The sequence below is a fragment of the Salvelinus fontinalis genome, chromosome 18 (assembly GCF_029448725.1).
Source record: "Salvelinus fontinalis isolate EN_2023a chromosome 18, ASM2944872v1, whole genome shotgun sequence".
In the NCBI taxonomy this organism is placed as follows: domain Eukaryota; kingdom Metazoa; phylum Chordata; class Actinopteri; order Salmoniformes; family Salmonidae; genus Salvelinus; species Salvelinus fontinalis.
In genome coordinates this window covers 47,756,738-47,779,359 of record NC_074682.1, presented here as the reverse complement: position 1 = coordinate 47,779,359, position 22,622 = coordinate 47,756,738, and the positions used below count along the sequence as shown (strand labels likewise).

The window sequence follows — 22,622 nt, the reverse complement described above, 5'->3', positions numbered from 1 at the left end:
TAATATACAGAGAATAGAGTTCCATTTCAGATGCATCTTAGTGTCTAATGACAGGGTGGGAGTCACTGTTTTGTCTGTATTTGACGTCTCTGTCCTACTGTCAATGTCCCAACCCTGCTATTGTATTGTGGCAGAATGACTCTCCTCTGGACAACAATGGAATTATACACTGACTCACACACTCTGTACACACATGCCAATGTACGCATACACACGTTCGCACATGGAGTGACTCGTTCCCAAACAATATTCGCACATGCTGTACTTATACACGTGCTGTGAGTACACACACACACACACACACACACACACACACACACACACACACACACACACACACACACACACACACACACACACACACACACACACACACACACACACACACACACACACAGTAGTTATACACTCAAACACAATCACATTGACTTCTCCTGACTACCCTACTGTAGAACTGGAACTGTTATTGATTCACCTCCACCATCTCTTCACATGCATGTTGGCTTGATCAACATGGACTCATCTCTCTGCTTATCAGGGTTCCACAACTGGCGGGCCCACGGAGGATTTCATTTCATGTTCTCAGAGCAAAAGAAAATAAAACGCTTTTTTTGTTTTTTATTGTTCGACAAAAGACTAAAAACACCAGCAAATCAGCTCCTAGTGATTTTTAATTTTCAAAATCGGTTTCAAAGTATTCCCACACATAACGGCGAGATATGTGATCATATACAAATTAAAGAATGGTTTGACATTATTATGTTTTCGTTAAATATTATATCTGTTGGAGCTTCTTGTGGTCAATTTGCAGTCTCCGAATGATTTGTAATTATGTCCATCCTCTCAAGAGGAAATCAGCCCGCGGCAGGATCAACAGTTGAAGTCGGAAGTTTACATACACCTTAGCCAAATACATTTCAACTCAGTTTTTCACAATTCCTGACATTTAATCCTAGTAACAATTCCCTGTCTTTGGTCAGTTAGGATCACCACTTTATTTTAAGAATGTGAAATGTCATAATAATAGTAGAGAATGATTTACTTAAGCTTTTATTTCTTTCATCACATTCCCAGTGGGTCAGAAGTTTACATACACTCAAATAGTATTTGGTAGCATTTTCTTTAAATTGTTTAAATTGGGTCAAATGTTGTGGGTAGCCTTCCACAAGCTTTCCACAATAAGTTGGGTGATTTTTGGCCCTTTCCTCCTGACATAGCTGGTGTAACTGAGTCAGGTTTGTAGGCCTCCATGCTCGCACATGCATTTTCAGTTCTGCCCACACATTTTCTATGGGATTGAGGTCAGGGCTTTGTGATGGCCACTCCAATACCTTGACTTTGTTGTCCTTAAGCCATTTTGCCACAACTTTGGAAGTATGCTTGGGGTCATTGTTCATTTGGAAGACCCATTTGCGACCAGGTTTTAACTTCCTGACTGATGTTTTGAGATGTTGCTTCAATATATCCACATGATTGTCCTACCTCATGATGCCATCTATTTTGTGAAGTGCACCAGTCCCTCCTGCAGCAAAGCACCCCCACAACATGATGCTGCCACCCCCGTGCTTCACAGTTGGGATGGTGGTGTTAGGCTTGCAAGCGTCCCCCTTTTCCCTCCAAACATAACGATGGTCATTATGGCCAAACAGTTCTATTTTTGTTTCATCAGACCAGAGGACAATTCTACCAAAGGTATGATCTTTTTTTGGGGCAGTTTTGGAGCAGTGGCTTCTTCCTTGCTGAGCGGCCTTTCAGGTTATGTCGATATAGGACTTGTTTTACTGTGGATGTAGATACTTTTGTACCTGTTTCCTCCAGCATCTTCACAATGTCCTTTGCTGTTGTTCTGGGATTGATTTGCACTTTTCGCGCCAAAGTACATTCATCTCTAGGCGACAGAACGCGTCTCTTTTCTGAGCGGTATGACGGCTGCGTGGTCCCATGGTGTTTATACTTGCGTACTATTGTTTGTACAGATGAACGTGGTACCTTCAAGCGTTTGGGAATTGCTCCCAAGGATGAACTAGACTTGTGGAGGTCTACAGTTTTTTTCTGATGTCTTGGCTGATTTCTTTTGATCTCCCCATGATGTCAAGCAGAGACACTGAGGCTGAAGGTAGGCCTTGAAATACATCCACAAGCACACCTCCAATTGACTCTAATTATGTCAATTAGCCTATCAGAAGCTTCTAAAGCCATAACATAATTTTCAGGAATTTCCCAAGCTGTTTAAAGGCACAGTCAACTTAGTGTATGTAAACTTCTGACCCACTGGAATTGTGATACAGTGAAATAATCTGTCTGTAAACATGTGTTTGAAAAATTACTTGTGTCATGCACAAAGTAGATGTCCTAACCGACTTGCCAAAACTATAGTTTGTTAACAAGACATTTGTGGAGTGGTTGAAAAACGAGTTTTAATGACTCCAACCTAAGTGTATGTAAACTTCCGACTTCAATTGTAGTTGATCCCTGGTGTAGATGAAGTTAGAGAGACTGGATCTAGTTGATTTCTGGTGTAGATGAAGTCAGAGAGACTGAATCTTAGGGGCCATTCTGAGCTGTGGTGTTCTAGTGACATATAAAACCCTTACGCTATGCAATTTCTATGGCGACAGCTGGCTGGACACTTACAGCCCTGGAATGCACCCTCTCATACCCAAACAATGTCAAAACTTGGGGTAGAAGAGTTGGCCAAAGTGTGTATGTGTGTGAGAGATCTCAGCTAAATCACAGATGAGTCCTCTGACAGGCTTGTTATGGTGTGGTAACAGACAGTAGATCCTTTTCAATGTGTTGCGATGACATCCACATTTCTCTATTTGGATGGAGATAAACTCCCATGAGTGTCAGGCCTACACTTCATCACTTCCTGGCGGCTGTTGGGATCAGTATAAAATACCTCCTCTGATTGACAGTTTGTCCCACTCTGCGTACTATCTACCCCAGCATCTGATTTCAGATGTGACTGTTCCCACCTGAACTGTCCCCACTCTCAACATAAATTATTTGTTTTCATTTCTATTTTGAGATCTCAAATTCATAAGTTTCCAGATGAACATCTGGTTAGCTGGTTTAGAGAAGTGTCAAGGACCATTGAGGCTCTTTTTGTTTGAACATGAACTTCTGTGAACTCAACACAGAGGGAGCAGCAGTTTGAGCAAAGCTCTCATGTGTCACGCCCATATCTGTCCCCCTTAAAGATGGGGGGGATCCCCTCAACCGAGCCTCTGTGTCACCCGAATATTCATCACACTTGTCCTCAGGGGCCATAAAGTTTAATAGCCATGGGAACTTCCATCTTCTCTCCTAGTGACAAGTGTCTCTCCCCAGAGCAGTGGGACATGTCCAATACTGTTAGCCCCTTTTAGGGAGACGTTTGTTCTAATTATGAAAATCCGTCTCCGCAGAGTGAGTTTCATGTTAATTTAAGTCTTGTACTGGGAGATGAAAACTTTCTGGAAGAACGCACGGGCAGTAGTCTCCCTCTGAGAGTATATCAACTGAGTTACTGAGGAGGAATGTGTTCTCTTCAGTTCGGCGGCCATTGTTGGGGGTTTCTCTATAAATAACCTCTTGTCAGCGACGCAGTCAGTCGGGCCAACAGGCAGGCAGGAGAACAGTTATTAGTGTTATATTGGGACTCCACTCAGTCTGGAAAGGCTGTGTCAGAAGCCTTGACACGACTTGTACTGAACAAAAGATATACATACAGAAACTCGGCCAATCTCTAGCCTTTCGTAGCTTGTATTGAGCGATATTGATAACCTGATACCTCTGTAGACGATAATGTTATGACTTACTCAGAGTGAAATATCTCTCATAGTGTCTATAAATGGGCTGATGGTGAGTAACATTTTGATATTATAAATGAAACGGTGAAACACCACTCGGCTCTTTCAAGAGTTTTGGAACGAGTCAAGTCTGATGTTACAATGGTGTGCTTTTTCTTTTGTGCATGACAGCTCAGTTTAGTCGTAGAAGGAAAGGTTGGAAGCACATTGATAATGAAAAGGCTACTTGAACTGCACACAGAGTAGTGTCGTTAACTTATACCGTCCTTTTCTCACAAACACTGACATCATACAAAGTATTCACGTTAACACCTGGTCAATTACATTCAAAATAAACATCATGGCCTGTCAAAGATGAAACTCATTAGTAATAATGGTAGGATGTCCTCATAGATACTCCTGCCCAGTTACTAGGTGTAGTGCTGTCACAGATATGAGTTGTTTTGATAACGTCATTGGTGAGATACTGCATACGACAGGACACTGAACAACTGGAGTTGTCATCTACTGTAGTCTCACACCCAAGAATACCAAAGTATGTTGAGTTGGAAGGGATACAGTGTTGGTGAAGTATCTCAGGTGACCATCTTGGACCCCCAGATAACCTCCTTGGACCATCTGGGCAAGTGTCCCAGAACTTTATTTGACTTCCAGATGAGGTTTTAGGAACATTTGTTGGTGTATCCAGGTGATCTTCTTGGACCCTTATTAGGGGTCTCCCAGGGTTAGGAGTTTGGGTTGGCATGCCAGTCAGTCATGTCCCTTTAGTCACACCCCTGATAAGTTTGTCCCTTATAAATGGAAGCTGCTGTACATGTCAATGTCAATCAAAACACAGGGGCGTGATCAGACACGAGCTTACCCGGGGCTCTGACTTACGACGTCGTAATTTCCCCGCTCACGCCACTGGATGCTTTGCTTATTTAACACACTGACCCTCGTCGGCTAGCCTTTACCAGTTTCCCCTAATGGTTATAGCAGCTTGTATATCACTGCTGTGTGTGTGTGTGTGTGCATAAGGCTTGGGTGGTATCCAGATTTGTCATACCTTCATACCGACCTTGTGCCATCCCGGGATTTTCGGTAATACCGGCACTGTTTTTTCAAACCCTACTAATACTCTGTAATCCGAAGGTTCGCAATGTTATCAAGTACATGTAAAATCCCTTAGAAAATGCTAACTAAATGCTAACAAACGCATTGCGAACATTTGTCTGGCATACAGTGCATTTGGGAAAGTATTCAAACCGCTTAACTTTTTTCCACATTTTGTTACGTTAGTCTAATTCTAAAATGTTTTTCCTCATCAGTCTACACACAATATCCCATAATGACAAAGCGAAAAACAGGTTTTAAGACATTTTTTAAATTTTATTTACATAAGTATTCAGACCATTTGCTATGAGACTAAAAACAATCTCTGCAGCACTCCAACAATCAGGCCTTTATGGTAGAGTGGCCAGATGGAAACCACTCCTCAGTATAAGGCACATGACAGCCCGCTTGGAGTTTGCCTAAAAGCACCTAAAGGACTCTCAGACCATGAGAAGCAATATTATCTGATCTGATGAAACCAAGATAGAACTCTGGCCTGAATGCCAAGCATCACATCTGGAGGAAACCTGGTACTGGTCATCACCTGGCGAATACCGTCCCTACGGTGAAGCATGGTGGTGGCAGCATCATGCTGATGGAATGTTTTTCAGCAGCAGGGACTGTGAGACTAGTGAGAAAGATGGACTGTGAGAAAGATGAATGAAGCAAAGTACAGAGAGATCCTTGATGAAAATCTGCTCCAGAGCGCTCAGGACCTCATACTGGGGTGAAAGGTTCACCTTCCAACAGGACACTGACCCTAAGCACACAGCCAAGATATTGAAGGTGGCTTTGGGACAAGTCTCTGAATGTTCTTGAGTGGCCCAGCCAGAGCCCGGACTTGAACCCGATTGAACATCTCTGGAGAGACCTGAAAATAGCTGTGCAGGGACCCTCCCCATCCAACCTGACAGAGCTTGAGAGGATCTGCAGAGAATTAGCTTGTAGTGTCATACCCAAGAAGACTCAAGGCTGTAATGGCTGCCAAAGGTGCTTCAACAAAGTACTGAGTGAAGAGTCTGAATACTTAACTGTAAATGTCATACTTCAGTTGAATACATTTGAATACATTTGTAAACATTTGTAAACTGTTTTTGCTTTGTCATTATGGGGTATTGTGTGTAAATTGATGAGCGGGGAAAAAACAATTTAATTAATGCTTCTACACCTGCATTCCTTGCTGTTTGGGGTGTTAGGCTGGGTTTCTGTACAGCACTTCGAGATATTAGCTGATGTACGAAGGGCTATATAAAATAAACTTGATTTGATTTTGAATTAATATTAGAATAAGACTAACTTAACAAAATGTGGACAAAGTCGAGGGGTCTGAATACTTTCAGAATGCACTGTAAACTAAAAAATGCTACTAAATTTGCTGCACGCACAAAGCAAATATTAGCCAGCGTGAATGAGTGTGTGTTTATTTGTTTGAAGTGCAGAGGAGGACTGTTTATTACAAGTGTGTGTGTGTGTGTTTGAGAGAAATTATAAAGTGGGATGGGGTGGGAGTCCTTTTTCCACATACCACTGTTTGGGTGTTTTATGTAAACAGTAATTGGTCACTAATTAGAAACCTGCTCTATTCTTCCATCTCTCCCCCCAGTCTGTGAATGAGTGGCTGTCAAATGGGACATTATGGGTAGGCCCTTTAATTAATGGCTACCCTACCCCCTCTCTCGCTCTCTTTTTAGCTCCCTCCGTTTGTGGCTTATACTTAGTCACATTCCATCAGTTCTCAGGGAGCACTGAAGCTTGCGAGCACTGGTTTGTGGTAATGTCTCTAGGTCTCTCTCTCTCGCGTTCTCTCTCTCTCCCCTATCGGTTGGGGAAATGATTTGGGTTTGAATGAGATGGTGGTTGTGTGTGGGAGTCAACTCCATTAAACAGATGAAGGCCTCCCAGGAATGCTCCATAGTCGCCTGGTCACTTAGCTTGGCCCAGACCAGAGAGAGACTCCTGTCCTGGTTAATGGACCCTGTCTGGACCTATTAGGGTTTGTCTCCTGGCCCTTAATTCTCGATTGGCACAATGCCTGAAACCCAGGCTTTATCCATGGCGACCTTTCCGTATCCAAGGGCCATACGACCAATGAGAGAATGGCAAATTGAAAACCCATAGAGGCTATTTAGGCTACATCTCACAAACACAAAGAAGCATGTACAGTGGCAAGAAACAGTATGTGAACCCTTTGGAATTACCTGGATTTCTGCAGAAATTGGTCATAAAATTTGATCTGATCTTCACCTAGGTCACAACAATAGACAAACACAGTCTGCTTAAACTAATAACACACAATTATACGTTTTCATGTCTTTATTGAATACACTGTGTAAACATTCACAGTGCAGGGTGGGAAAAGTATGTGAACCCTTGGATTTAATAACTGGTTGACCCTCCTTTGGCAGCAATAACCTCAACCAAACGTTTTCTGTAGTTGCGGATCAGAATTGTACAACGGTCAGGATTTTGGACCATTCCTCTTTACAAAACTGTTTCAGTTCAGCAATATTCTTGGGAAATCTGGTGTGAACCGCTCTCTTGAGGTTATGCCACAGCATCTCAATCGGGGTGAGGTCAGGACTCTGACTAGACCACTCCAGAAGGCGTATTTTCTTCTTGTTCAAGCCATTCTTCTGTTAATTTACTTATGTTGAGCTTCATTTGGTGGACAGATAGCTAACATTCTCCTGCAAAATGTCTTGATAAACTTGGGAATACATTTTTCTGTCGACGATAGCAAGCTGTCCTGGCCCTGAGGCAGCAAAGCAGCCCCAAACCATGATGCTCCCTCCACCATACTTTACAGTTGGGATGAGGTTTTAATGTTGGTGTGCTATGCCTTTTTTTCTCCACACATAATGTTGTGTGTTTCTTCCAAACAACTCAACTGTAGTTTCATGTGTCCATAGAATATTTTGCCAGTAGCGCTATGGAACATCCAGGTGCACTTTTGCAAACTTCAGACTTGCAGCAATGTTTTTTTTGGACAGCAGTGGATTCTTCCATATCGTGGACTCGTCAACAGAGATGTTAGCGTGTTCCAGAGATTTATGTAAGTCTTTAGCTGACACTCTAGGATTCTTCTGAACCTCAATGAGCATTCTGCGCTGTGCTCTTGCAGTCATTTTTGCAGGATGGCAACTCCTAGGGATAGTAGCAAGACAATTTGTATTAACGTGGACTGCTGAACATCAAGGCTTTCAGAGATACTTTTGTAACCCTTTCCAGCTTTATGCAAGTCAACCATTCTTAATCTTAGGTCTTCTGAGATGTTATCTATCTAGGTTGTGTAGTGTGTGTGTGTGAATCCCTTGCTTTGTCTACTGGGTTGCCAGATTGGTTGCCTTGCCTCTGGGGATGGTGCGGTGTGGTTTCTCTGTCCCGGTGGCGGTCCCAGCCCCAGCACTGTTGCTGCTGCCAGCCGCCGGGTGGCCCTCCTATGGCCTGGCCTGGGACTCCTCCCCCTACCCCACCTTTACCCGCAACAATTCTTAGTCTTAGGTCTTAGATCTCTTTTGTTCGAGGCATGGTTCACATCAGGCAATGGTTCTTGTGAATAGCAAACTCAAATTATGTGAGTGTTTTTTATAGGGCAAGGAAGCTCTAACCAACATCTCTAATCTCGTCTCTATGATTGGACTCCAGGTTAGCTGATTCCAATTAGCTTTTGGGGAGATCATTAGCCTAGGGGTTCACATACTTTTTCCAACCTACACTGTGAATGTTTAAATGATGTATTCAATATAGACAAGAAAAATACAATTTCTGTGTTTAGTTTAAGCACACTATGTTTGTCTATTGTTTTGACTAAGATGAAGATCAAATTTGATGACCAATTTCTGCAGAAATCCAGGTAATTCCAAAGGGTTCACATACTTTTTTAGCCACTGTACAGAGGCTCTACACAAACAGCCTTGGTCCGCAGCTTTACTTTGGTGATAGGCTTAGATACTGTATACTCTGTTCAGTCTGCACAGCTTGACCATAGGAATCTAGTGCATTAGCTTCTGTGTCCACTCCATTCAGCAGAGAGACGGCGGGGAAAGGAGTACTCCATTACACTAAGGTGAATGAAACATTACAGATAAACCAATTACAAGCACACATTTCCTCACCCCTCTGCTTCCACACAGTGATATCTAACCCGCCGGCTAAAGCGGCAAAAAAAACGACTTCCCCTGGAGCGGAAATCAGATTTCGATATCTGACTACAAGAATTTAATCACCACTCCATTCATCTGTTCCCGTATATCAAAAAACTTGGAATTAAGTTTAGCCTGATTGCATTATTGCTTCAGGAAAGGAAGTAATTTCCAAGTCAAACAGGAATCACGCCCACAAACAAACCTGGATTCAAATACCATATGAAATCTTTCAAATACTTTTAGCGTTTGCTTTAGCCTGCCTGGAGTGCCAGGTGGGCAGGGTTTGTTCTTCTACAGCGATTCTATTGTGGTTCTTGTTGTTCTTTCGCCAGGTCAAAGGGGAGGGTCTGCATTTTGGCTCGTGTTTGTCAGTGTCTCTTATCTTCCTTCCGAATCCCGACTCAATGTTTGGATTGCATGTTTTGAATGTTCTGGTAATTTTCACTAACTAAGGCATCAATCAATAGAGACTTTGCCTCTGGTGCCATCAGTTAATGGAGAGGGAGAAGTGGAGAGGGAGATGTAGAGGATTTGTCCCAAATGGCACCCTATTCCCTATATAGTGCACTACTTTTGACCTGTGCCCTATGGTCAAAAGTAGTGCACTAAATGGGGAATAGGGTGCCATTTAAGACACAGCCTCAGTTTGTTGGTGCCAGGAATGACTGTGGTAAAAGTATCCAGTGGTGTTAGTGACTGCTCAAATTAAGTGTTTTTGCCTCGTAGCCTACGTAGGTGTACTGAAAGTTCTCTATGTGTGACACTACTTGACCTGGCTTGTGCTAAGAAGGGCTTCCCAGGCCAGTGAAAACGATGTTTTTGGGCAAAGGCAGGTCTGACTTGCATTTCAATGGGAATGCTTTCCAATGAGCTCCATTTAGTCAAACAGGCTATCAAGACAAAATAGTGCACAACTATAGTATTGTTATAGAGGTGGTTTGGTGAAGAGTAACCTTACCTGAGACATGAGATTTACCCAAGACGTCTAGGCTTTAGGAACATTCATTCGGGTAAAGCGCTGGAGATGAACCCTTGTTGGTCACGTGTGTAACTTTGGGAGCAGGATTAAATTACTAATTATTTCTACATTACGTTTGCATTTGGAAGGGATTTGTTCAGTAAGAAACATGCTAACTCTAGTGTTGGGGTAGCGAGTGTTGGTGTTAACACTTATTGCTAACCCGAGGTGTTTGGGCAATGCAAAGTACACAATGCAGTGGGTGTTGTTTTTGTGATATTAGGGGGCAATTTGGACTTTTGCATGCCGAATTTGAGAATCCCCCCCCCCCCAATTTGTCATGAAAATGTGCTGACGGGGGAAAATGTTTTTTGATGTGTGGCTTGATTGTACCATTTTATGTGGTAAAAGTGCGTTATTCGTTTCAAATTGCACTTGAACTGGTGTTCCTTGGTTACAGAGATATTAACAGTTTGTCTCTTTGTTTTACAGATTGGTGCCATAGGAGAGGTGTTTTTAACCAAACCAAGCTGCTGGGAGGTCAAGGGGTGACATGCCTCTGTAACACATTGTTGGAAACAAATGGTGAGGGGAAAATGTTCTGATTCATTAATCTAGGTATAAGCTGTAGTTGATCAGCATATTTGGGGGCTTGTTTTGTTCATAAATGTTTAGTTTACCATTAGTGACTTGAAGTTAAATGACGTGAATATTCATGTTTCTCATAACATACTGTATATAGTTATCTATCTAGGTTGTGAAGTGGGTGAATCCCTTGCTTTCTCTCCTGGGTTGCCAGATTGGTTGCCATGCCTCCGGGGATGGTGCGACGTGGTTTCTCAGTCCCGGTGGCGGTCCCAGCCCCAGTACTGTTGCTGCTGCTAGCTGCCGGGTGGCCCTCCTATGGCCTGGCCTGGGCCTCCTCCCCCTACCCCACCTTTACCCGCAACGACACCCTCTTTGAGCACATGACACTGCACCCGGACCCTGCGGTGGGACGTGTCTACGTGGGGGCGCAGAACCGCCTCTTCCAGCTGGACCGCCACCTGACTGCCGAACTCCAGTTCGACACTGGACCCGTGACGGACAGCCGTGAGTGCCTGCCACCCATCACCGAGGGCAACTGCCCACAGGCGCGGCCCACCAGCAACCACAACAAGCTCCTGCTGGTGGACCCCTACTCTATGGAACTGATCACATGTGGCAGCGTCAACCAGGGCATCTGCCAGAAGCGGAGTTTAGACTCTGTGGATACAGTGCTGTTCTCAGCCGAGCGGCCTGTGGACACGCAGTACGTGGCAGCCAACCACCCCAACGTGAGCACGGTGGGCCTGGTGGTGCGCTCCCGCCCTGACCGCCAGCCCGTGCTCTTTGTGGGCCGCGGCTACACCAGCAGCCACCCACCTATCTCCACGCGCAACCTAGCCCAGGAGCCCGTCTTTTCCTACGAAGAAACTGCAAAGCTATCGGTGGCGGGCCGCCTCTCGGAGTATGACCACCACTTCGTGGCCTCCTTTGCCCAGCGCCAGCATGTCTACTTCCTCTTCTACCGGCGTGACCTCAAGTCCCAGTCTCGCGAGTACCGCACCTACGTGTCGCGCGTCTGTCTGGATGACCAGGCCTACTACTCGTATGTGGAAGTTCCTCTGGCCTGTCGCTCGGCGGCCGGTAAGAGCTACAACCTGCTCCAGGCTGTCCGCCTTGGTCTACCACCCAGGGAGAGTGGGGGCGAAGCTGGGCAAGCCGAGGTGCTCCTGGGGGTGTTCTCTACCCATCAGACCTCGTCCACACGGCCCAGTGAGGACTCGGCTCTCTGCATGTTTAACCTGGACGATCTGGACCAGAGGATCAACTCCACCAGGGACCTGTGCTACACGCAGTTCGGCCGTGCCGAGGGAGGGGAGGAGGCGGCCTACATCGAGTACGAAGTCAAATCCAACTGCGCCAACCTGCCGTCTGTGAGTAGATTGACTTGCAAGGTCCTTATTTTATTCAGTCCTGGGTTCAAATAGTGTTTTGAAATCTTTCCAAATCTTTTAGCGTTTTCTTTAACCTGTCTGAAGTGCCAGATGGACAGGGTTTGCCGTTTTGCGACAATTCTATTAGTTCCAATCGAGCCTAGGTGAAGTATTGGAAATTGTTTAGAATTTTAACACTGCTTGCCTCATTTTAGCACTTTAGTTTACAATCCTTTTATTGCTGTTATTTAGGCTACCTAGTATGAGGAAGTTATGAGGCAACAATGTGTACCTTCCAATACTTGCTTCTAAAAATCTAACAATTTGTAACTATTTGGATGCCAAATGGTAAGCAGCCTGATCCTTGTTTTATCGTCTGCTACTGCTTTATGTATTTGTCCTCTTCATCTGGACAGAGCCCTATGGGCCCTTCCAAAAGTAGTGCACTACAAAGGGATAGGGTGCCATTTGGGACACAGTAGGATAATGTAATAGCATTGTAAGGGGGGGGAATCAATCGTGACATTAGCCTTAGTGAGAGGGCCACATTTCTAACCAGGACTGACAAGGATGGATAATGTCACCCACCGCTGAGACCGGAACGAGGGAGATTGCAACAGGGAAGCAGATGGGACAGGGAGGAAGAGAGAGGAAATGAGGAGAAATGTGTGTGTGTGAGAGAGAGACGGAGTGTAAGAGGGAGGCCTAAACATCACCGCCACAGGTAACTTCCACAAAGCTGTGAACGATCTGAGAGACAAGGCAAGAAGGGCATTCTATGCCATAAAGGGAACATAAAATTTGACATACTAATTAGGATCTGGCTAAAAATACTTGAATCAGTTATAGAACCCATTGCCCTTTATGGTTGTGAGGTCTGGGGTCCGCTCACCAACCAAGAATTCACAAAATGGGACAAACACTAAATTGAGACTCTGCATGCAGAATACCCAATAATGATCAAAATCCAGAAAAGCGACGTTAAATTCTACAACCACCTAAAAGGAAGTGATTCCCAAACCTTCCATAACAAAGCCATCACCTACAGAGAGCTGAACCTAGAGAAGAGTCCCTAAGCAAGTTGGTCCTGGGGCTCTGTTCACAAACACACCCCACAGAGCCCCAGAACAGCAACACAATTAGACCCAACCAAATCATGAGAAAACGAGAAGATAATTACTTGACACATTGGAAAGAATTAACAAAGAAACTGAGCAAACTAGCGTGCTATTTGGCCCTAAACAGAGAGTACACAGTGGCAGAATACCTGACCCAAACTTAAGGAAAGCTTTGACTATGTACAGACTCAGTGAGCATAGCCTTGCTATTGAGAAAGGCCGCTGTAGGCAGACCTGGCTCTCAAGAGAAGACAGGCTATGTGCACACTGCCCACAAAATGGCGTGGAAACTGAGCTGCACTTACTAACCTCCTGCCCAATGTATGACCATAGTAGAGACACATATTTCCCTCAGATTACACAGATCCACAAAGAATTCGAAAACAAACCAGATTTTGATAAATTCCCATATCTACTGGGTGAAATACCCCAGTGTGCCATCACAGCAGCAAGATTTGTGACTTGTTGCCACAAGAAAAGGGCAACCAGTGAAGAACAAACACCATTGTAAATACAACCCATATTTATGCTAATTTATTTTCCCTTTTGTACTTTTGTTACAACACTGTATATATACATAAAATTACATTTGTATTGTCTTTATTCTTTTGGAACTGTTTGTAATGTTTACTGTTCATTTTTATTGTATATTTCACTTTTGTATATTATCTACTTCACTTGCTTTGGCACATGTTTCCCATGCCAATAAAGCCGCTTGAATTGGGAGGGGGATGGAGTGGGTGTGTGAGAGGGAGGGAGGGAGGGAGGGGGTGTGTGTGTATGTGAGGGAGATGGAGGGAGGGAGATGTGGTAATGCTAGCTAGCTCTAGTTCCGTGAACATAAACTCTGTTACAAATAGTAACAATACACCAACACCACATAAAACCATCAACACAAGTACCTATCAACAGTGTTAGATCCCAATGTTTATTACTTGACGCATATTGTTTTTTGTTGCAGGAACTCATAAGCTGGTAATATCTGTCATAATGAAGTTGATAAATTGCACCTACTTTAATATATTGTGTCCATACATCTCTAAATTACATACATTTTCTAATTATTTCCCTCTTGAACTATAGAACACCCTGGATGCCTACCCATGTGGGTCAGACCACACCCCCAGTCCAATGGCCAGCCGGGTGGCTGTGGAAGCCGAGCCCATATTGGACAGCCCGTCCGCCCGTCTCACTGCCGTGGCCGTCAGCGTGAGGGCGGGACATACAATCGCCTTCCTGGGGGATTCAAAGGGAAACCTGCGCAAGGTAGAGACAATCGAGATGCTAAAACTAATGGAGCGATTTATATTGAGTGTACAATACATTAAGGACACCTGCTCTTTCCATGACGTAGACTGACCAGGTGAATCCAGGTGAAAGCTGTGATCGTTTATGGATGTCACCTATTAAATCCACTTCAATCAGTGTAGATGAAGGGGAGGAGACAGGTTAAAGAAGGATTTTTATGCCTTGAGAAAATTGAGACATGTATTGTGGATGTGTGCCATTCAGAGGGTGAATGGGCAAGACAAAAAATGTAAGTGCCTTTGAACGGGGTATGGTAGTATGTGCCAGGTGCACCGGTTTGTGTCAAGAACTGCAACGCTGCTGTGTTTTTCACGCTCAACAGTTTCCTGTGTGTATTAAGAATGGTCCACCACCCAAAGGACATCCAGCTAACTTGAAACAACTGTGGGAAGCATTGGAGTCAAAATGGGCCAGCATCCCTGTGGAACATGTTCGACACCTTGTAGAGTCCATGCCCTGACGAATTGAGGCTGCTCTGAGGGGAAAAGGGGTTGCAACCCAATATTAGGAAGGTGTCCTCAATATGTTGTACACTTTCAAAACAGGACCTGGCTGGACATGTTCTATGCTGGTTGTTTCTGTGTCTTGAATGTTATACAGTACATTTTGTATACGGTACATTTCAGTACATTCCATTGCATTAAGTGAGCCTTTGATAATCCCTGAATAACCTCAGCTCAGCCTCTATGTAGACCTAGACAGATATTCACAGAAAACTAGCCAGACAGACAAACAAGTACATATGCAAGAGAACAGACATTTTACCCTTCCATAGTAGCGCAGACTGAAGTCAACACTCCAGAAATAATAGCTAGAGCAAACCGGACCAACCGGACCAGGTAACTAACTAATGCATCTGTCCTTAAATGGCTCTGGGTGTGTTTGCTTTTCCCTGGACATGCAGATTGCACTTGTACTGTTATGGAAAATGAGAAATCAGCTCTTTCTCTCTTTTATTTGGCTGTTCTTATATTTTTTTTCACCGCTTGCTTTCTTTCCCATCTTGATTTATTTTTTTTGTCCTGATTCGTAAGACGTATTCCTGTATAGTTTGTAAAACACAACAGAGAAAGGCAGCGTTGGTCCAACATGAACCAGTGCACTAATAGAAGATGCGCAGCATAGACTGACACTATTATTAATCATACACACTAGGAGGGATATCCCTACATCCACCCTGTACCGTCCTCGGCTGTAGACGACACCCTGTACCAGCCTCCGATATAGACGACACCCTGTACCAGCCTCCGATATAGACGACACCCTGTACCAGCCTCCGATATAGACGACACCCTGTACCAGCCTCCGATATAGACGACACCCTGTACCAGCCTCCGATATAGACGACACCCTGTACCAGCCTCCGATATAGACGACACCCTGTACCAGCCTCCGATATAGACGACACCCTGTACCAGCCTCCGATATAGACGACACCCTGTACCAGCCTCCGATATAGACGACACCCTGTACCAGCCTCCGATATAGACGACACCCTGTACCAGCCTCCGATATAGACGACACCCTGTACCAGCCTCCGATATAGACGACACCCTGTACCAGCCTCCGATATAGACGACACCCTGTACCAGCCTCCGATATAGACGACACCCTGTACCAGCCTCCGATATAGACGACACCCTGTACCAGCCTCCGATATAGACGACACCCTGTACCAGCCTCCGATATAGACGACACCCTGTACCAGCCTCCGATATAGACGACACCCTGTACCAGCCTCCGATATAGACGACACCCTGTACCAGCCTCCGATATAGACGACACCCTGTACCAGCCTCCGATATAGACGACACCCTGTACCAGCCTCCGATATAGACGACACCCTGTACCAGCCTCAGATTTAGACGACACTCTGTACCAGCCTCAGATATGGACGACACCCTGCAACGTCCTCGGCTGTAGACGACACCCTGCAACGTCCTCTGATATAGACGACACCCTGCGCTAATAAGAGAGGTGGAAAAGAGGGGGATAACACACCTTTGGGTTAACATAACATGGTAGTGATACACACAAGGGCCTTGGGTTAACAAAACATGGTAGTGATACACAGAAGCCTTGGGTTAACAAAACATGGTAGTGATACACAGAAGCCTTGGGTTAACAAAACATGGTAGTGATATACATAGAGGCCTTGGGTTAACATAACATGGTAGTGATACACATAGAGGCCTTGGGTTAGCATAACATGGTAGTGATACACAGAAGCCTTGGGTTAACAAAACATGGTAGTGATACACAGAAGCCTTGGGTTAACAAAACATGGTAGTGATACACAGAAGCCTTGGGTTAACAAAACATGGTAGTGATACACAGAAGCCTTGGGTTAACAAAACATGGTAGTGATATACATAGAGTCCTTGGGTTAACAAGACATGGTAGTGATATACATAGAGGCCTTGGGTTAACATAACATGGTAGTGATATACATACAGTGGGGAGAACAAGTATTTGATACACTGCCGATTTTGCAGGTTTTCCTACGTACAAAGCATGTAGAGGTCTGTAATTTTTATCATAGGTACACTTCAACTGTGAGAGACGGAATCTAAAACAAAAATCCAGAAAATCACATTGTATGATTTTTAAGTAATTAATTTGCATTTCATTCTCCCCACTGTAGAGGCCTTGGGTTAACATAACATGGTAGTAATACACATAGAGGGCTTGAGAAAATACAAAAACAACCCACTTCAAATATGGTCTTGAAATGCATTAGTGCCAAGGGTTGAGTTTATATCACCCAGACATGGGAATTTGAGTGGGTGATGTTGCGGGGGCTCATAGGGGACATCTCAGTAGTTTAAACTTGCTGCCTTGGTGAAAACCCATCAAGTCCGTTCATCTGTCACTGTCAGCGAAGGCAAGGAAGCCGCATCAGAGTATTTAGGCATTGCGAGTTCTTAGTAACAGCAAGTTCTCTCACTCCCAGACTCTCACTGGGAATAGTGACTAGCGCTAACAATTAACACTTTGTTTCATTTTTGTCAAATGGCTGCGCTGCGATTGTGACCAGGGTGTGGTGGAGCAGAGCAGGGAGGGGAGCACAATGACACCCATGAACAATATTTTTACACACTGACCACATAACACCACCACTGTCCAATGTGGCCATTCTTCATGATGTCTGGCTAACTAGGACTCCATGACTCAGGGTTTTGCGTTTGAGTCTCACACAGTGTGTGTGTACAGGGCACAGTCGTCACTGACTGGCAAATATATGGCAGAGACAGCAGAGTTCCTTCCATAGCTCTTTCCATAGACTATCATGCATGCATACATACACACACGCATACACACATGCATACACACATATGCATAAACACACACACATACGCATGCATGCATACACACATACGCATAAACACACATACGTATGCACGTATACACATACGTATGCACGCATACTCATACACACATACACATACACAAACACACATGCATACACACTACCGAATTGTGTGAATGTCACGGTCACCAGATGCGTGAATGATGACTCTGTCACTGATTGTTGCTATTGTCCCCCTTACTTTATTCCCAGACTATATACAGTATGCCTCTGGGACGTAGCATATTACAGCACATGATCAGATCTGGGTTCAAATACTATTTCAAATGCGAAGTATTGTTACGTAGTTAAAAAAAAACGTATTCGTTGAATATTGGGATGTATTTGGGAATACACTTACGAAGTATTGGCATGTATTTGAAAATACTCAAATACATCGACAAGTGTATTTTTCATTAAAAAATGATGAAATAGTCCCATGCATTTGTACCCTGGTCTGTTTGGTCCTAGGGGTATTTGAAAATAGTTTCAAATAGTAAGCTATTAATAGGAAATTACTTAAATATTTTCTAATACTTTTAATAGAAGTAGTTTATTCGGCACCACATTATTTGAAAATAAAAAGAATGGAAGTATTATAAATAACAAATACCTAAATACACATGTATTTGAACCAAGGTCTGCACATGACTGACACCTGCTAGGTGAATTAGCAGTGAAAGAGGTATTTTTTTAAGCTCTAACTATTAGAGTTGGTATTGGGAAAATCCATTGATTGTATTGGCCATCAATGCAATTTCATAGAAGGTGAATTGGGCATAGAATGTGTGGGTGTGTGTGCGCTCAACCCAGAGTTTGTGTTCTGTACAGTAGGTGTGTGTTCAGACAATGCCACTGACAGATTATGGGATTACAAGGGTGAGATAATCTTATTCTATTGGATGGCGGAGGGTCAGAGTGGGTCATTCTCATGAAACTGACATTTGACCCCAAATTTCTCTGGTAATTTTTCACGAAATGCCCTCTAGGAACACTGAGATTAGGATCTGTACTTATCTATATCATAATTATTATTATGTTTTTTGATCAGATATTATGCATTTTACCACAATTTCCACCCAATTCTCAGTACTGTAACAGTGCAAAAAAGTAATACACAAATCCATTTCAAATATTTGTTTACCTTGCTCCCCTATTGAAAAGGCCTGAGTTAAACAGAACACTGAAAACTGAAATATTTAAGTGAAATATTACAATTAAATCTGACTTTTTACCAATTTCAGATTTTTTGAAATTTTGGTAATGAGAAGGCCAAGTAGGGTAAAGTAGGGTAAAGGGGGTGTTTGATAATAAGAACCTGAAGGCATTTTAGCGATTAAATGAGCTTCTTCTACTCCTCTAGATCAGGGTTTCCCAAACCTGGTCCTGCCCCCCCCCCGGGTACACATTTTGGTTTTTGATCTATCACTACCAAACAAATATTTTGTGTTTTATTCAAGTAAGTTAGGTTTTTCTAAAGTAAAATTGTAAACATAACCCGAGAACTTATTCCGAAGGCATTTCGGTAATGACAATTTGGGGAGAAAATGTACACAATTCTGGGTAAAATAAGACACTTTCCCAAAAACTAGACATTTTAGTCTTCAGAATGATAGTTGATTTTTGCAGATGCATCATGGTTTTGTAACTGAATTTGCTGCAGACCTTTTAAAACTGGTCTCATGAGAATCACCCAGCGATTTTTATTTTTTATTTTTATTCCAGCGTTCATCAAAGGCTTAGACTGTCCAGGTTCTTTATAACAGCCATTTAGCCCACACTAAAGAGCTATTAGTCCCCTAACATGGTAACCCCACAGAACAGACAGGTCAGACGGGTTGCCAGACATGAAACAAGCTATTTTAAATTAGATTCCTCCTCTTCAAAGGGGAGAAAGCGTTGGGCTTCGACACACTGTATTGGACTTTCTTTTCATGGAGTGCCAAGGCAAATCTCTGCGTATTTTGAAGAAATATACATACGGATTGAAATAATATTCCAATGGTTGCGTGTGCGCACACACACACACACACACACACACACACACACACACACACACACACACACACACACACACACACACACACACACACACACACACACACACACACACACACACACACACACACACACACGGGCGGCAGGTAGCCTAGTGGTTAGAGCGTTGGACTAGTAACCGAAAGGTTGCAAGATCGAATCCCCAAGCTGACAAGGTAAAAATCTGTCATTCTCCCCCTGAACAAGGCAGTTAACCCACTGTTCCTAGGCCGTCATTGAAAATAAGAAATTGTTCTTAACTGACTTGCCTAGTTAAATAAGGGTAAAATGAAAATACAAAATAAACACATATTGGAAAGAGAGAGCGAGGGAGATGACTGAGTGAACAACATTTAATTGCCACAAACTAATGCTGTGTAGCCAGTTGACCTTCTCAAGACAAACATTTAGATTAGCATCCCAAATCATCCAAACAGAACCTTGCATCTTTCTATGCTTTCAGAAGACTGATGATGTTTTACCATTTAAACTCAAACACCAACACAATTCTATTTAGCATGATTGTTTTTCCTAGTGGCTAAATTGAACTGATCATGCTGTGCTATTTGTCTCCCAGGCTGGTGAATTCTAGAGCTAGGAGTATGTTGAGTGGGTATTCGGAAAAACAAATTAAACAAATGTTAAACAAAGGGATCATTTGTAGGTGTTGCAATTGAAACATTTTATTTAACACACTCAGAGTTTCTGATACATTTGTACAAATATTATAATCTATAGATTCTCTAATATTGTAGTGATCCTCGCTAATGATTGGGCTCCCGAGTGGCGCAGCGGTCTAAGGCACTGCATCTCAGTGCTAGAGGCATCACTACAGACACCCTGGTTTGAATCCAGGCTGTATCACAACTGGCCGTGATTGGGAGTACCATAGGGTGGTGCACAATTTGGCCCAGTGTGGTCTGGGTTTGGCCGGAGGAGGCCGTCATTGTAAATAATAATTTGTTCTTAACCGACTTGCCTAGTTAAATGAAATAAAAATAATGATCCCACTTTACAGTTCCCTAAAGTGGGCTAACCCTATTGGAGCAATGTGTGCCTGTTTTCCTTTCATACGAGTGCCCCTAGTTTTGTACTCCTTTATCTGTTTGCTTTAATGAAATGGACCTAATAGGTTTCTAACCATTTGAATGTTTGTTTTCCAGGTGTTTCTGGGCCCTAACGGTGAGGTGGAGGAGTACGCCGTCGTCTCCATCCAGGCCAATGCGGCCATCAGCTCTGACCTGCTCCTGGATCAGTCTGAGGAGCACCTTTTCATCATGACGTCCACCATGGTACAGTACACTAGCCTGGTCCTAGATCTGTTTGTTGGTGCTGTCCTGCCAACTCCTCTGCTCATTGGCAGTTTGTCACACATGAATCCCACTTCTGACACCAACAGTACACTACCAACACGACAACTTTAATTTCTTCCCTTCACACCGGCACAGTGGTCAACGACTATGTGTCTCTGAAACAAGTCTCTTTTTTTCCTTTATAGTAATCTCGTCCACGGCTCTATTGAGACGAGGTTCAGTTTATAGTAGTGACTCCATGCAAAGTCCTCATAGACTCTGCAACATTTTCACCACATTGCTTTATTTCTATCCAATCCTTTTATCTATCAGATAAGTGGCAACAGTTTTGGGCAATAGTTCTGTGTCCGAAATGGGTCTCATTGTTTACCATGCGTTGCACATAATGACTGTATATTGCCTGTTGTTGTTTTGTTGTGGCCATAGCTCCAGAAGAGGCCCGTGGCTGAGTGCCACGAACACCTGGACTGCCAAGCCTGTCTGTCTGCCCACGACCCCTACTGTGGATGGTGTGTCCTGGAGGGGAGGTAAACCACTCATTTTGAGTATTCCAATGGATTAGCTAACTAATTACTTTTATTGTCAAGGCATATGTAATCGGCAACCAATTACATTTAAGTAATCCGCCCAACCCTTGCCCTGGTTAAAGGGTCAACATATCAAACTAGAGCCAGAGGTTTCCCTGGTCAGGTCAAGTGGCCTAAGAAAACTCAGGGCCCTAGATATTACGGCTGGGCATAACGCAGTCAGAGAAGGTGTTTGTGGTACCTCTCATGCTGGCGTTTGTGAGAAATTATGTCAAATACAGTAGATAGTCGTAGGTATTGCTCATGTTTTAAGGCTACTGTACAATATGTAACTTTTTGGGCGACCTGACAAAATTCACATTTTGTCATGAGTTATAGATTGGTTATTCTCATTAAAAGCACATATAAGAAGCAGTAGGTCTATTCTATGTGCGCTATTTCAATGCTTTACGTTTTTTAAGTTTAGTTTTTGCATCTTTAACTTTCGGTTTTGTACACCAGCTTCAAACAGCTGAAAATACAATATTGTTGGTTATAGAAAATATATTTCACAGCGGTTTAGATGGTAGAATGATTCTCTACATTATTCTTGCTTGTTTTGCAAAGTGCATCTTTTCATTTTATTTACCTTTTATTTAAGTGGGCAATCGTTTGAGTAGTAGCTACAGTAGCCAAACCCGGGCTTTTCTCTATACACTCACAACTAAGCACATAAACAACATACTAGGAAGTCATCGGCCCAGCAACAACATACTAGGAAGTCATTGGCCCAGCAACAACATACTAGGAAGTCATTGGCCCAGCAACAACATACTAGGAAGTCATTGGCCCAGCAACAACATACTAGGAAGTCATTGGCCCAGCAACAACATACTAGGAAGTCATTGGCCCAGCAACAACATACTAGGAAGTCATTTGCCCAGCAACAACATACTAGGAAGTCATCGGCCCAGCAACAACATACTAGGAAGTCATTGGCCCAGCAACAACATACTAGGAAGTCATTGGCCCAGCAACAAC

General features: G+C 43.5%; 1 protein-coding gene across 3 annotated transcripts in view; it reads left to right on the top strand.

Annotated features, from left to right (window-relative positions):
- LOC129815666 (plexin-B1-like) overlaps positions 1-22,622 on the top strand; it is a 148,928-nt gene that overhangs the window by 76,206 nt on the left and 50,100 nt on the right. For all 3 annotated transcript variants that reach the window (XR_008753458.1, XM_055869667.1, XM_055869668.1), the window contains 5 exons: positions 10,485-10,577; positions 10,792-11,950; positions 14,152-14,334; positions 20,926-21,054; positions 21,502-21,602. Coding sequence is in view for 2 of the 3 variants with exons in the window: in XM_055869667.1 (XP_055725642.1) it covers positions 10,802-11,950; positions 14,152-14,334; positions 20,926-21,054; positions 21,502-21,602 (1,562 nt within the window). In the remaining variant the exon portion in view is untranslated. The remainder of the gene's footprint in view (positions 1-10,484; positions 10,578-10,791; positions 11,951-14,151; positions 14,335-20,925; positions 21,055-21,501; positions 21,603-22,622) is intronic.